This window comes from Scardinius erythrophthalmus, assembly GCF_964197995.2.
Source record: "Scardinius erythrophthalmus genome assembly, chromosome: 24".
In the NCBI taxonomy this organism is placed as follows: Eukaryota; Metazoa; Chordata; class Actinopteri; order Cypriniformes; family Leuciscidae; genus Scardinius; species Scardinius erythrophthalmus.
Genome location: NC_138244.1, coordinates 12,576,394 through 12,593,458, shown reverse-complemented (window position 1 = coordinate 12,593,458; position 17,065 = coordinate 12,576,394). Strand labels below are relative to the sequence as shown.

General features: G+C 38.7%; 1 protein-coding gene across 1 annotated transcript in view; it reads right to left on the bottom strand.

Annotated features, from left to right (window-relative positions):
- kiaa1549la (KIAA1549-like a) overlaps positions 1-17,065 on the bottom strand; it is a gene marked incomplete at its 5' end in the record, with an annotated part of 56,638 nt that overhangs the window by 20,016 nt on the left and 19,557 nt on the right. Inside the window, 8 exons of the mRNA XM_081356910.1 lie at positions 423-574; positions 987-1,046; positions 2,055-2,223; positions 2,340-2,473; positions 3,355-3,577; positions 6,725-6,840; positions 8,082-8,687; positions 9,655-10,005. Coding sequence (XP_081213036.1) covers positions 423-574; positions 987-1,046; positions 2,055-2,223; positions 2,340-2,473; positions 3,355-3,577; positions 6,725-6,840; positions 8,082-8,687; positions 9,655-10,005 — 1,811 coding nt within the window. The remainder of the gene's footprint in view (positions 1-422; positions 575-986; positions 1,047-2,054; positions 2,224-2,339; positions 2,474-3,354; positions 3,578-6,724; positions 6,841-8,081; positions 8,688-9,654; positions 10,006-17,065) is intronic.

Sequence of the window (17,065 nt, the reverse complement as noted above, 5' to 3'; positions counted from 1 at the left end):
AATTGAATCGAACATTGGCCAAATTTCGATTTTAAATGGCCATACTTTACACTTTTGTAGCATTTTTTTCCTTGAATTCCATATAGAACAGTAAAATTTCTTGCACCAGAACAGACATCTATATGCAAATTATCTCATTCATGATTGGCTAACCTCTTTGGATGCAAAATGAGTAACATAATCCACATTCACCTTATAAAAAACAAACAGGCCTTAGTTTCATCAAGGTCATTAATATGTTTTGCTAATTGGTTGCAGGTTGTTTTGGGGAGGAGATTTCTCATTCTAGAGCATTTGATTGGACAAAAACCTGTGTAGTGCAGGATGAGTCATCAATATATTTAATCTGTTTTCTCAAGACAAGAAAAAACTATAAATTGTAAATGCTAAAATTACAAACAAAGAACAGATTGACAGCACACCTGGACAGTGTAGTCGCCAACAGTCGTGGCTCTCCTGAAGCGGAGGCCGTGTCGACTGGCAACCAGAAAGAGCTCCGCCAGGCGCTGCTCCATTAGACTCGCAAAGCTCTGATAACTCCCTTCAAGAGAAGAGCTGTCAACGTCCTGAATTACTGGAGAGAGAGAGAGAGAGATGAAGCAAGGTGAAAAAGAGAACTTACCTTTCTTACACTTTGAATCTAAAAAACTGCAATTACTATAGAATTGACCTTGGTAAAAAAGGATTTGTTCTCCTGGGTAAAAGAGGGGGAGGACGAGCTAGCTAAGGCAACAGCGAGAACATTGAGTGCAAGAACTTAAAGCTAGAAATAGCTTTTTCATGCTAAATATTCTGATCAAATGTGATCTCTCCAAATCAGTTAATGGGGGAAGCTAAATAATACATCAATAGCTATCCTCAAAAAAAAGAAGGCTCTCTGAGTTTAAAAGAAGGGGGAAAAACATTAGCTAGGCTTGCTCACGTAACACATGCTGGCAAATAGCTGTCTGGGTGCTGGTTAGCAGCTGAAATATTAAGGTAATTACCTGTGATTACCCAGTAATCTCGGGTTGCTACTGAAGTGTTAAGGTTGTGGTACTCTAGAGCTGTGAAAAGAGCGATAAAGACAGATGGATGTTTACTAGAAAACCATTCTGGAAAAAAAAGACAATTCTGTCATCATTTACTCAACTTTATGTTATATTGGTAATTTAATGTTATCATATCGGTCTTATATGTAGAATAAGCTGATAAATTAATAGTCAAACGATCATGGGACCCATAGCCTACTTAAGATAAAATGTTACTGAGAGCCAGTAAGCCAGTAATATATCATTTAAAAAATATTAATATTTTTTATCCATAGCACACATGAATTTTGTTTCTTCATTCCTTGTTTTATTTGTGGGGGGAAAAAAATGATATTGAATAAATATGTAATACCTTTTAAATTCATAAATATTTATTTGAATACATACTAGCATAAAAGTATTGTGTGTGTGTGTGTATATATCGATTAGATAGATGATTATATATTATACTAATAATAATTAATTATCACATATTAATATGGATCTACTCTACATGATATTATATATCACATCTGGACTTTATTTTTTTGGTAATCATTCTCACAAAATTATTATCCTCCAATATACTGGTTATCAACTTCAAAATATAATAATTATCAGTTATTGGTATCTGTCAAAATTTCCATAATCGGTGTATCCATAGTGCTGTGGTAAGCAATAAGATTTTAAAAGTACAAATATTCTAGTCTCTCAATTAACACGTTCACAAAAGTTGCATGCATATCAGTTAAAAAGCCTAGCAAAATAGCTGTTTAAAATAACTTTAGATGGAGTATAGCATGTCGCACAGGAGAACATGTCAACTTCCCAAAAGTGTTTCACATCAACTACCCATCTAAAAAAGGAGAATGCTATGCATCCTTGGAAAATGTCTTCTGGACCAATCAAAACCTTAAGGAAAGCATAAACTCACGGATTCAAACAGAAATAAACATGAGCTACCGTTTGTGCACTGACATGAAAAACACGAGCCGTGCTGCAAGTAAATGTAACATCAAGCAGTAAACACAAGCTGGAACTTACGCTCAGCGATGATCAGAGGGGGGAAGAAGAGAAAGTAGCCCACCAGCTCGGCAGTGAGCTGGTTAAGGAGTCCGCTGGACACAGTGCCGTTCAACGGAGTGCTACCGTTCCACACCACATACACCAGAGTGACTGCCAATGAATTCCCGGTTTGATACGAGTTCAGAATCTGTCCGAAAACACAAAGAAACTATAAATCCAAATCCAACAGAGGGACGGAGTTATCAGGCCTCTGAAGTTAAGCCATTCATCAAACTTTGTTTTCAAGTTCAATTGAAAAAATACCTCAACAGAAAGAGTCCCATAAGAGTCCTCCACTTTCTCCTGCGCCTCTGCAAACACATTTTCCAATCGTTGCTCCATCATTTGGATGAACACGCAAGACTTGCTGTCATCTGCTGGCCCAACAAATCTGAGAACTATATGCAGAAAAAAAAAAAAAACTTTTAACCAAAAACACACCAGTTTCCAAGAGTAAAATGCAATTTAACAAACAGCTAGATAAAACAAATGTTTGTCTAGACAAACTCACAGGTTTGCATGAAAAAGCCTAAGAAAAAGTTTAAAGTTTTAAAAGCTTTGGTTTTCAAAGGTTTTCAGTTTGAAATAGTTTAAAGTTTAAAGTAGTTTTAAAGCTTCATGTTTGACAAATCGAATGATCGATAGATAGACTGTCAATATATAGATAGACAGATAGAAAGAGATAGATAGACTGTCAATATGTAGATAGAAAGATAGACTGTCAATAGATAGATAGATAGATTTTAGCACATTGCTAGCATGAATTAGCATATTTTTAACATGTTTTCGCACATTACTTGCATGAATTAGCACATTATTAGCATGAATTAGCATGTTTTTGCACATTGCTAACATATTTTAACACATTGCTAAAATGAATTAGCACAATGCTAGCTTGAATTAGCATGTTTTAGCATGTCGCTAGTATTATTTAACACATTGCTAACAAGATTTAGCATGTTGCAAGATTGAAAAGATAAGAAAGATTAGAAAAGATATAGCACACTAAGTGCGAACAGTCTGACCCGAGTTTGTAGAGTTAGTAAAGCTCTAGGACAAGTTAGAGCCAGATATTTTAGTCTCAGAAGAATAATAACTTTAATCCAACTTAATAAATGTATGTTGACTTTTTCACACTACACATTCATGTAGTGTTAAGAAAGGTTAAACGAAGAGACTCGTGTATAAAACTTCTTAAGAATTTCGCATATCTAAAATGGTTCATCAAATGATTTCCAGGCAGATTTCCCAACAATCTCCCAATGGAAAAGAATCTCACCCGTTTTGAGCTGCAGGTGGATGCCGAGGCTGGGCAGCCAGGGGGCCACTGGATTTGGGACGGCCAACAACACAGGAACATACTCTCTGATGTCATTCAAAAGCTTGTCAAAGCCATAGGAAGATAAGGTGTCTATTACGACAGAGGCCACCAACACGGTCTTCCCTCTCGAGACGTAGTAGCCCACAGTCACATTAGAAGGCGTGCAGATATCTCTTTCCAACTAGAGAGAACACATGTGATGAAAAATGACATGAATAGCATGTATAAAGCATGTATGCTGGTGGATAGTGAATAATTAAAAACTAGTGAGTGTATGAAAAGTGCATACAATGTTTATATATGCCTCTCTGAATTCATTTTACAGTGCTAAATTCACACAAATGCTCTTACTGGCTTTGTTTATTGTTAAGCGCTTGAGGCAAATGCTAATACAAATCCCACATGAATAAATTTCATCATATTGAGCCAAGCTGACTGACCATCTCTCTCTTTTTACTCCAACATAAACACACACTTTCTCTCTGTGTTTGTGTGTAGATAGTGATTGTGTCGTCTCCTGCTGATCACCTCCAGGGTCTGTAATGATACAGATCCTCTGATCTGATGGACAGTTGAGGAGGAGGAGGAGGAGGAGAAAGAGGAGGAAAACATCACACAGAGAGCAAAACAGACATTTATAGAGAAAGATCTTCAAGAGAACAGATTGAGTCACTCAGCATAATAGACACAGACGGTTGCACTTCAAATGCTAATAACAACCTTTTCAGTGGTAAATCATCATTAAAGGGACAGTACACCCAAAAATAAAAATGTATCATTTACTCACCCTCATGTCATTACAAACTCACATGACTTGTATGACTAGCACCTTAGGCATAATAGAGTCATACAGGTTTGTAACGACATGAGGCTGATTAAACGATGACAGAATGTCAATTTTTGGTTGAACTGTTCCTTTAAAAAACTCTATTTAGTCGGCTGCCCTCCCTTCAGCACATTGTCTCTGCTGTTACCATGTTACCATTGATTCTTTATTTGCAGCATATGAGGTACCAGCTCTGTGCTATTTCTGAACGTGCAGTTCTGACGGACAGACGTGCGAATGCTCCTTAGGCTTCAAACCAAGTGTTTCATAAGACGGTCCTTTCTCTGTGCTTGAAAACAGGGAGATGTTCTACACAATCTCACTCAATGAGCTGCACACTGATCATACACAGGAAACACCGCCCACGCAACCTCCCACCACATTGTCCTCTGCTAAACTACAATTCCCATGATGCAACTGTGATAAGATCCCAGATGACTGCGGTCAAAGCACTTATCTTGTTGCTGCTGAATATTCTACTGTATAAGTCATATTTTACTGTGTTTCCAATGGCAACAAACTATTCCGATTTGTTCTTTTCATTATTTATTTTGCATTTCTCATTTCGTGTTGCACTTGTAGTGGAGGAGAAAGAAAAGGGCTTGGATAAGCATACTAGGCTACTGGTTCCGCATGAAATACAGTTTTTTTTTATTTTTTATATATATATCCAAGATGCCACTGGACAAAATAAACATAAAATGTGAAGAGGTCATGTGATACCATGATGTATAATCCATTGGTGTTGTAGCCAGTATACACTTACTGGCCACTTTATTAGGTACATCTGTTCAACTGCTCATTAATGTAAATATCTAATCAGCCAATCACATGGCAGCAACTCGATGCACTTAGACATGGTAAAGATGATCTGCTGAAGTTCAAACTGAGCATCAGAATGGGGAAAGGGGATTTAAGTGACTTTGAACGTGGCATGGTTGTTGGTGCCAGACGAGCTGGTCTGAGTATGTCAGAAAGTGTTGACCTACTTTTCACGCACAACCATCTCTAGGGTTTATAGAAAATGGTCTGAAAAAGTGAAAATATCCAGTGAGCGGCAGTTCTGTGGGCAAAAATGCCTTGTTGATTCCAGAGGTCAGAGGAGAATGGCTAGACTGGTTTGAGCTGATAGAAAGACAACAGTAACTCAAATATCCACTCATTACAACTGAGGTCTGCAGAAGAGCATCTCTGAATGCAAGCATATGGACTACAGCAGCAGAAGACACACCGGTGTCACTCCTGTCAGATAAGAACAGGAAACTGAGGATACAATTCTAACGGGCTCACCAAAATTAGACAATAGAAGACTGGAAAAATGTTGCCTGGACTGATGAGTCTCGATTTATGTTGCGACATTCAGATGGTAGGGCCAGACAACATGAAAGCATGGATCCATCCTGCCTTGTATAAACGCTTCAGGCTGCTGGTGGTGTAATGGTGTGTTTGATATTTTCTTGGCACACTTAGGGCCCTTTTATACCAATTGAGCATTGTTTAAACACCACAACCTACCTGAGTATAGTTGCTGACCATGTCCATCTCTTTATGACCACAGTGTACACATCTTCTGATGGATAGCAGGATAACGCGCCATGTCACAAAGATCAAATCATCTCAAACTGGTTTCTTGAATATGACAATGAGTTTACTAAACACTAATGATCTCTACAGTCACCATATAGATCCAATAGAGCACCTTTGGCATGTGGTGGAATGGCAGATTCGCATCATGGATGTGCAGCCGACAAATCTGCAGCAGCTGCGTGATGCTATCGTGTTAATATGGACTAAAACCTCTAAGAAATGATTTCAGCATCTTGTTAAATCTATGCCACGAACAATTAAAGCAGTTCTGAAAGCAAAAGGATCCAACCTGATACTAGCAAGGTGTACCTAATAAAGCGGCCACTGAGTGTATATGGCCCAGTATTCAGTAAGTAGCCAACTACAACTTAATTTAAAAAGATATACTACTGTTCAAAAGTTTGAGGTCAGTGTTTTTTTCTTCTTTTTTTCTTTAAAGAAATTAATACTTTTATTCAGCAAGGACACATTAAATTAATCAAAACAGTAAAGATGTTTATCAACATTTCTATTTCAAATAAATACTGTTTTTTTAAAACATTCTGTTAATCAAATAATCCTGAAAACAATCTATCATGGTTTCCACAAAATATTCAATATCGATAATAATAAGAAATGTTTCTTGAGCAGCAAATCCACATATTAGAATGATTTCTGAAGGATCATTGAAGACTGGAGTAATGATGCTAAAAATTCAGCTTTGCAGAATAGATTATTGTAAATAGTAATAATATTTCCCAATATTACTGTTTTTACTGTATTTTTGATCAAATAAATACAGCCTTGGTGAGCATGAGAGACTTGAAGAAAGACACAAGAGCATGAGAAACAATCAAAACATTACCGATCCCAGACTTGTGAACTTTTATAAAAGGTGTTTCCCTTATTATTCGCTAACAGTGTAAAACTACCAACCTGAACATGGATGCTGCTGTCGTTGAATGCTTTCTGCAGCGCATGCGTGAAACCTTTAGACAGGTTCTGTCTCATTCCAACTTCTAGGCGATTTCGCCGCATCTGGATGGCCAGCACTGGGGGAAAAAAAGATACAACACTTGTGAATATCATGATTTTCTAACATCAAAGCAGCCCAGATCCCAAAGGAGACAGCCATTCCTGTGAACATGTCTGTTTACAGTGAACATATGTTGGTTTCACTGCAGTGCATATGCCATCACTGTAGAATGTCGGAAAGGAGTAAATGACTGCATAATAAAGCCTTTTACAAGATATGTGCACTAGTACATTGGTTTTGTCATTTGGCTCTGCTGCAATAAGCTGAGCATAATTTAAATGTCAAAATGGCTTTATTTTTAAAATTGTACTGCATGTTTATTCATCATTCCATAGCTTTTTTTTTTTATGAAATTAAAATCTAATTGGAAATACTGAACATTTTTAAGCTATCTGATTAAGTGCGCTTACTTGCACAAAACACTGCCAACCAAAAAAATCAGGTCATTTTAAAATCCTTTTGTACAGATTTACATGTGCATTAATAATTCATTTTTATTTTAATAATCATGTTTTTCTTATTATGTATTATTTATAAGAAAACAAACAATCACTATAGGGAAATACATCAATATATTTCAATGAAAGTTTATCAGTGTAAAACACTGAAAAATTATATCATTAATTAATTATTAAGTCACTTGAAACTAACTAATCTATTTTTATACATTTGACATGAATAAATCCTATACATTCCCTATATGAAAATAATGATAAAGCAAAATAAAAATAAAAATAAATATTTAAGAACGCCCAACCAACACACAAACAAACCCACCAGAAAACGTTATTTACCCGAATCTTGTGAAATTGTTTAGTATTTTTCATATTATTTATTATTTTATATTTGTAATTATTTATATTTAGACTTTTGTACGTTTTTTGTTTTTCTAAGACATTCGTTTTTGTTTTGTTTTTTAAATCTATATAAGAGTTTAAAATGCAATTTACATGCAATGCAAAACCAGGGTAACTGGAAAAAATGTAGGTGTGCTGACTGGGTTTCACTTAAAACGTAATTTTCTTTCTCCCAAAAACATTTTTTGTTTAATAAGCCAGCAACATGCAAGTCTTATCTAGACCTAAACAGAGTGCACATGCAAAAACACTCACAGTGGTAAATTCACACACACTGGCGGCACTTTGCGCACAATATTATTTCAACAATTCAGTTTAATGAGATGCTAAATTTGCTGTAATCGAATGTAAATTACATTCACCTCAGATTTGTGCAGATAAACGGTAAACAGGGGCTCACCTGTTTTCACCCATAACCTTTCGGTCACATTACAGGTCAAAGGAGCACTGTCAGTAGAGGAGATGGTTAGTTCAGTCGTGGTACTTCCAGAGGTAGATGAAGCGGTGGTTTGAAGAGGGGTTGTCATTGTCGTAGTTGCTAAAGTGGTTGTGGGCGGTTTTGTGGTCGTAGGCGCTACTTTTGTGGTGGTGGTGGTAGTTGTCGTAGTGGTTGTGGTGGTGGTTGTCGTCGTGGGCGGTTCCGTCTCGGTTGTTGTGGTTTGGGTGGTCGTTGTGGTCGGCATGCTGGTCGTGACCTCTTTCGCCACGACGACGGCGGTGGGCGGAGTCAAAGTCATGGATGTCACAGTTAGGGGCGTGACAGTCGTGGTGGTCACTGTGGTGAGTTGGAGACTGTCGCTTGTCACAGTGTGGGAGTTGTTGCGTGCTGAAGCGCCGGACGAAGCGTTTTCAGCCCTTTCAGGAGAGGTGGCGTTAAAAGCAGAAATGGAGACCGAAGTTGTCACGTTGTCAGTGAGGGTGGCGTCTGTGTCTGCCACAGGCATGAAAGAGGAACCCGGGGCGGTGGGTAGATCAGGGTTCCTGGGGAATTCACTGAGGGTCTCGTCTGAAAGCAGAGAACGTTTGAGTGAGCCACCTCAGGAGCAGGAAGTGAGATTGAGGACACATGAATGCTCGCTGATGGTGAAGAATGACACATAGTGCATGTGCTAGAGGACACGCGTAGCTCTGGGGGATTATTCAGCAGCAGGACTTGTTGAAGTGTGTAATTTTTGTGCCACTAGCATCATCAAACCAAATGCAACCGAAGATAATGATTTTATTTTCCATTGATCTGACAAACAGATTCAGTGAAAGTCAATTTTGACTAGTTGGGATGCACAAAAATTACATTCTTCAGCTTTAAAAACAACATGAAATCAAAATTGACCCAATACACTACCTGTTTGAAAGTTTGGGGTCAGTAAAATGTTTTAGTCTATGTTAAAATAAAAATACAGTAAAAATAGTGAAATATTATTACAGTTTAAAAGAACTATTTTCTATTTCCATTTATTTATATATATATATATATATATATGTTTTTTTTTTTATACCGATCAGCTTTTTTTAATATTTCTGTGGAAACCATAATAATTTTTTTTTTATAGAAAGATCAATATGTTCTTTTGTAAAATTCTAAATGTCTTTACTGTCACTTTTAATCAATTTAATCCATCCATGATGAATGAAAGTATTAATTTCTTTCAAAACAATATTACCAGTCTAATATTTCACAATCCAATCAATTTTGACTGAACTACCGTTTTATTCAGAAATGTCATGTTGACCAAGTAAAATGGGATGTGAATGCAATTTCATGTTGACTTTAAAGGGATTATTGTAAATGATGATGATGGTAACAACAAACACAATGACCTTGAAAATGATGATGACGTTGATGATAATGATGAACAAATGATGAAGAAGGGATGACGACAACATCAAATCAGTCCCTGAAAAGAGACACCTTTAAATATAGCACTTGGTTTCTGTACACAGCATTCATTCAACGCTTCATAATCGAGCGGTACCTGGGCTAGTGGTCAAGACACTGTTGATTTTCTGTGCCGGGGACGGTGGATTTGGCACTCTGACGGCCAGCTCCCCAGGGGACTTTTGATTGGTGCGATTGTCACTGTTGCCGGGTGGGGAGGGCAGAGAATGCACCAGCGCTTGAGGCTCTGTTTCTGCAACCTGCAGGGTCTGCACTGAGGCGAACACAGGCTGCTCCCTTGTGCTTTCTGCCCTCGCTGGTGGGGAGTGAAACTGCGAGGCAAAGTCTTCATCCTCCAGAAGTGAGGATGAGACTGTGATGTTTGGGGCTCCGGTTGGATCCCGGGAAGGACTGAAGGGTTGCCCTGATGCCTCCAGCTTTGCTTCATCTGGTAATGAAATAAAAGGAGATGTCATGGTGCAAAATAATAAACATCACTCTTATAGATCTTAAAAATAATATGATTTCATTTGTCGAGCCAAGATTCTAAATACTTGACGGCATTAGCTGCATTAAGATTGTGAACCTAATGACACACTTAATCAGCATTAATGATAATGCGCTGTTTTAAATTGCTCTCAAGGTATTTGAGACAGAGGAAAAATTGAGAGAGAAACAAGCATAATCTGCTTGCTTGCTTAATTGTAGCATTCTTACCACAAGAAATGTAGCTGAATTTGAAATAAATTCTCCCACAATGTAGATATTTTATGGTAAAAACAAATGTTAATTAAGAAAAATAGTTTTGCATGTATAGTCAAGGCAAGTTTTTTTTTTTTTTTTCACACTTACTTAAAGTCCCTCTACAATAACATTACTCTCTTGGGTGTCTTTGAATTATTTAGCTTGCCTAACAACTCAGAAAAGAAAATCGACTTCCATCCCGGACTGCTGGCGAGTCCTTCTGAGATGATTAATATTGTGATTAATCGACCTTTACAGCTCTTTACTTTATTTTTATCTTGGGGAACATAACATGGACGGAGTCATACAATATAGTGCCTTGTGGACATTAATCATAAATCCTTTAGCCGGAGGACCAAATTAGAAATGTGCAGGGTTTAATCGGGTGCTGCGAGTGCTCTTGGTCCCTTTCTCACTCTGTGTGCTCCTAGTGAACAGCCTAAAGCTCAAGTGCTTTGTTAGTGTGTTAATTAACTCACCCAATCACATCCTTTTAGTCAGATATACAGTATACACACACAACATAAACGTAATATTACAACTTACATCTAACACCATTACAAAAGTCCATTTTTTTTAAAGATATGTTCAAAAACAAGATAGATAGATGACAGATAGATGTGTGTGTGGGTTCTGTAAGCAGTCACGTCAAATTCCTATCCTCCAACAGATAGCCACCTGCTCTGACAGTTCGAACATATGGGATTGTCCTGATTAACAGGCAGCGAGAGAGAAGATGAGATGTCATGTGAAGGGGGCTCTGGGTGTACATCCAACCCATCATCCTAATGACTGCACTTCCTGTGAACGGGATAGCAATGAACTCTGAAAGCTCTAGACACTTAAGTACGCTTTCTGACGGTCTGAGATTCAAGTACTCTGTAATGTGTCACATGACTTGGGTCAGTTAGCTGAGCCAATCAAACTCTACAGCTAGGTAGAACAGAGTTGATTGGAAGACAGGATGGTAAATGCCAAGAAGGCTTCATCCATCACAACCCCCAAGTGCGTGGCCTGGTCGTCCCACTGCATATTGTTCTATATGTGGGAGCTTCCGAATCAATAACGTCAAGCGTTAAAAATGAAGGACATGTTTTTAGAGCCACTGCATATTGTAGACATCAGGGGGCTGGAAAAACATGGACCTTCTCCATTATGAGGACAGGTGGTGAAGGGGGCTGATGGGTACCAGGCCAAAGCCACTGAAGCCCATGAGGGAGTATATGGGGAACCAAAGCATGGAGTCACACCATTCCAGCAGGAAAGATCCGCATCCGTGGTCTATTCATAGATCCCATCTGCTTTTGTTGCATCTTGTTGTGGCATTGCGAAGGTAACAGCATTACATCTGTTTGTCAAAATAGTAAAGAAGATTTAAAGGGATATTTCACGAAAAAAAAAAAACTAATTGTCATTCCAAACCCATATGAACAAAACAGGTGAATTTTTGTACAATATCCGGGTCATTTTTTCCCCAACACAATGAAAGGAATGGGCTCTCAAGCTCTGAAATGACAGATGAACCACAAAATAACATAAAAGTGGTACATATGACTATATTCCAGTCCTTCTAAAGCCATTTGATATATAAGTCATTATTTTCTGTAAAAAGTGGTAGTTGAATTTGTTAACAAATCAGTTAAAAGTTGAAAAAGCAATTTGTGAATTGATCCGGGTTTTTTTTTGTTCGATTTTTTCAATGAATCTATTGATCTGATTCACAAATACGATAATCAATTTGGTGATTCATTAACGAATCAGAATGATCTGGTTCTTGAGGTCAGTTCAAAACTAGCCTAAGAAGACACGAGTCACATTCACTTCTTTTATTTAACTTTTTATGATACTTTTATGTTGCATTTGTGTCCTTACCAAGCTTGAATTCTACAGTTCCCATTCACTGTAATTCCATGAAAAAAACAATATATAATATTCAAAACTTTATATTTTATGTTTCACAGAATAAAGAACGTAAAGAAGAGGTTTGGAACATGAGGGTGAGTAATTGTTGAAAAAATAAAACAAATCTGGTAAAATATTCCTTTATCAGAGGTTTTTGATATTTAAAAATCACATTTCTATAAACGTGGTATATTTCATTTTTCCAACATAAAAAAATTATTTAGCAAAGCAGATTAGGGCGTCTATGCGCAATGAAGCAGATTAAATGCTTTGACATGAAATGGGATGTCGTCCAAACGAACACCCATCAACCCTCAGGACAGAAAGCACTTTGAGTGTCGCACATCAAAATCATTCCACACTGACCGCAGACGCTGCAGTGAAGTCTCAGCTGTGGAGACATGTCTGCATTAGTATCATGTACAGTTGAAAAATGATATTATGGCATAAATTTTTTTTTTTTGTCCTATTAATTTTTTAAAAAACAAGTTCACATTTACATCATATCATATCACCTATAATATAACCAGCTCCATATGTATGGATTTTTTGACATAGTAAACTTGCTCTGTAGCTGGTACAGCAGTGCACTTGCGATGTGGCACTGTCAGGTACGAGTCCCGTGAAACACGAGTCAAGATAAAAAAAGCTTAAAGACTTGTAGAAGCAAGCTAAAATGGTATGGTTGCTTTGCAAATGGATTTTTTTTAAATGCAAACACCACTGGTTAGGTGTAGAGTAGGGTTTATGGCGTATACGTACTGTATGGTGGTAGATACGTTATTTTTTAATTGCAATAGAGCGTTAACCTATTAGCACCACTCACTGAACATTTCATTTCCCAACTGCCACGATACAACCAACATAAAACATTACCAGATTTACGTTTCAAATAAAACTAAACAAGCTCTGAGTGACGCTCATTGGACATTTTTCTTTGAAAGTGTTGTAAAACACTGTAATATAAAGCAAAGCAGAAATGCCACCACAGGCTCATTTTTATCGTTCTTTGACAACACCTGGATTATTCAACTTTCAACATGGCGGTGCCATGGTGCAACAGTGATATCAGACGGTAAAGCCATGGTACTGAATAATTATCTGATATTCCAATGGCACTCCAAGGTACTTCAAAGAATACCAGGGTATATGCCCAAAAACATTGTATTATCATGGTAGCATGGTACTCTTTTAGTTAAGATGAAGGTCTGTTCTTCTGTTGCTGTTTAGGACTGTTTATTAATCATTAGATGTTCAAAACTAAAAATACTCCACTCAATAATGGTAAATTAATTACGTACAGGGCGTAGCTCCTTAAAAATGGGCTTGTAGCTTAGCTACTAAACAACTGGGAGCTGCCAGCAAGAAAATGAAAAAGAAACAATTGACTCCAATTTCAACAAACTGCTCCCAGCAGGGCAGGGTAGGATAAGGCCAGACTAAATTAAGACAACACAGCACATTTGCTTTGGGTATTCATGTTTACATTCAGATTCTATTCCTGGAAGTTCTTGCTCAGACACCTGACAGCATTCAAATGGGTTGGAGGTTGATTAACAACAGCAGAATTTTCATTTTTGGTTGAACTATCCCTTTAAAGTATAAAATCCCAGTTCTTTTTTCTAAAGGCAAGGGAAATGGATGCATCATAATATATGAACAGCTGGTACAAAAACAACACCTTAGGGCCTCCCTTGAACTAAGCAACAACCCACATCCTTCAGTGTATTTTAAAATGCTGTGAGCAAGGAAATTAGGGGCATGGCGGACACGCACATCCCACACACACCAACACCATCACTGTTTTTAGATGAGGCAGGGGATAAATCTGAGAGACAGGGAACAGTGTGCTCTTGGCGGAGAGCTGAGGTAACAGCAGTGGCAAGCAGATTTGAGATTTGAGCTGTATTAAAGTTTATCCCTCTGCTGATGGCTCTATGTGTTTTTAGAGTTGATATACCGCGGCACACCTGCTGAGAACACTGGGATAGGTAAGTACTGCAGAGCACAGCCCATCTTTGAATAATTCAAGTGTTGGCTAAGCATCTGGGCCCTACTGTACGTCTAAAAAAAACACGGCATGGCCAAACTGTGCATCAATGTCTGTGCTGAACATCACTATCTTTAAAAAGGAAGATGCTGTGTATAAAATTATATTTAACATGTTTATCTCCAGATTTTGCATTTATAAGCATAGTTCATCCAAAAAATCATACATCATTTTTTTACCCTCATGTCAATTCAAACCCATTTGCTGTTATTTTTAGGGTTTTTTTTGGGCTGCAAAACGATTCTACAAAAAGCACATGAGACTGGAATGACATGATGGTAGGGCTGGGCGATAACGGTATCATATCGAGATCTCGATAAAAGCTCTGGGCGGTTTGACTCGCTATGGATTACCCTACCGGTCTATAACTCAGCAGAAATAAACGAAACAACAGCCAGTCCGTGCAGGGAGCCGGTGAGGGAAACAAAAGCAAAAGTGAATTTGCATTACCCTCCAACTGGTTGGGAAAAAAAGGTAACACAATGTCAATTATATGGGAGTGGTTTGGGTTTCTTAAAAGCAATGAAGTGCATATTAAGGGCCGGTTTATGCAGAACACGAACTTGGACATTGGCATGGAAGTCCGGCACAGACACCGGCATTGGCAGGGGCACCGGCACGACATGGACATCGGCACGGACACCAGCACGGAAACCCGGCATGGGCACGTGCACGGACACCGGCACGGAAACCTGGCACGGGAACCGGCACCAGCACGGAACCCCGGCACGGACACCAGCACGGAACCTCGGCACAGACACCGGCATGGACACCCGGCACGGAAACCTGGCACGGGCACCGGCACGGAACCCGGGCACAGACACCAGCATGGACACCTGGCACGGAACCCCGGCACAGACACCAGCATGGACACCGGCGTGGAAACCGGGCACTGCACGGAAACCCGGCACAGACACCGACACGGAAACCCGGCACAGGAACCGGCACAGACACCAGCATGGACACCGGCGTGGAAACCGGGCACTGCACGGAAACCCGGCACAGACACCGACACGGAAACCCGGCACAGGAACCGGCACAGACACCAGCATGGACACCCGGCACGGAAACCTGACACGGACACCAGCATGGAAACCCGGCACTGCACGGAAACCTGGCACAGACACCGACACGGAAACCCGGCACAGGAACCAGCATGGAAAACTGGCATGGGCACCGGCACGGAACCCCGGCACAGACACCAGCACGGACACCAGCATGGACACCCGGCACGGACACCGGCACGGAAACCTGGCACGGACACCAGCATGGAAACCCGGCACTGCACGGAAACCCGGCACAGACACCGACACGGAAACCCGGCACAGGAACCGGCATGGAAAACTGCCACGGACACCGGCATGGAAACCGCCACCGGCACGGACACACAGTCACAAAAAACGTGAATTTGACTTGGTTACATGAGACTCACCAACAGTGGTTACACAAACAAAATTAGACAAAATACAATGGAAATATGAGGGCTATTTGTACACAAAGACTAATGACTAACAAGAAACACCTGTGAACGATCAAGACGATCAACCAATAAGAACATGACACCAGAGTGTGTTTACATAGAAAAACAATGGGAAAAGTATAGTGGAGTGGAGTGCAAAAACCCATTCTGTGTGAACTCTCCCAGACAGTCAGCAAAATAAGTCGTTGGTTAGTTCCAACCAAGGCGGGAAAAGCAACAAACCTTTTCCATCACCTAAAAAGCTACCATCCCAGCGACAACACAGAGAATACGAAATGTTTCATGTTTCATGTTAACCTGTGTAACATAATGACTGGTTTACAATGCACTTTTTACTAAAATGTCTACCTTTAAATTATTTCATAGATGTAAAACCAATGCATAGTTCATATTTTTGAACTATATCTAACAGTGAATTTGAAATATTTTAGATGTTTGCTGCTACTATTTTATAACGTTACAAGGCAACCTAACTTCTATTAGCATGTTTTCACAGTTAAACATTTACGTTATGTTATTCTATTTTTGTTAATAAACTATATTCTAAAATGTAATTAAAGAACCCTCTGGTTTCTCCAGGCTCCAGTCAGTCGGGATAGTCTTCAGCATTATCAAATTATATATCATGATATATAAAAAATATTGTATTTCTCATATTTCTTGCTATATCGCTCAGCCCTACATGAGGGTAAGTAAATAGTATTAATTTCATAAATAATATTACATATGGTGTGAGCCTGAATAAATATTATGGCCTTGAGCTTTGGTGCTCATGAGTGAGATGTAAGTTTGAATCTTGCTTGTGACATTTTCTGATTTCTTCCATCATTTCTTGTCTTTGCTCCAGTCATATTGAAAAAGTAGCAAAATGGCCAAAGTAGAGATAATACTGTATATTCAGTATAATCTATGGAAAAGACATGAGATGCCAACCAAATATTTAAGATTGATTCATCTTTCACTTGAGCAGGAGTCATCAATCCATTCCCCATCATCCATCATCAATTATTTTCAGAAGGAAGTTATGTGGCTTTAACATAAATATACGTATTTCTATATATATAGTGTTACAGTATAGAATTACTGTAATACAATGATTTTTACATTTAAATCAGCATTACATTACATTAATGAAAATAAGATTTTTGCATCACAGCAATAAGAATGTAAACTGTGGAGGGAAAGTACTTCAAATATGTTACCGATTTCCAGAGACTACCCCATTTATGTCACAATTCTGAAAAGTGAGCCATTGAGCTGCAGTAATCATAGAAGCTGTGGCTTCGTTTAGCTGAAAGGATGATGACATGAATTATTGAAGAAGATACAAAC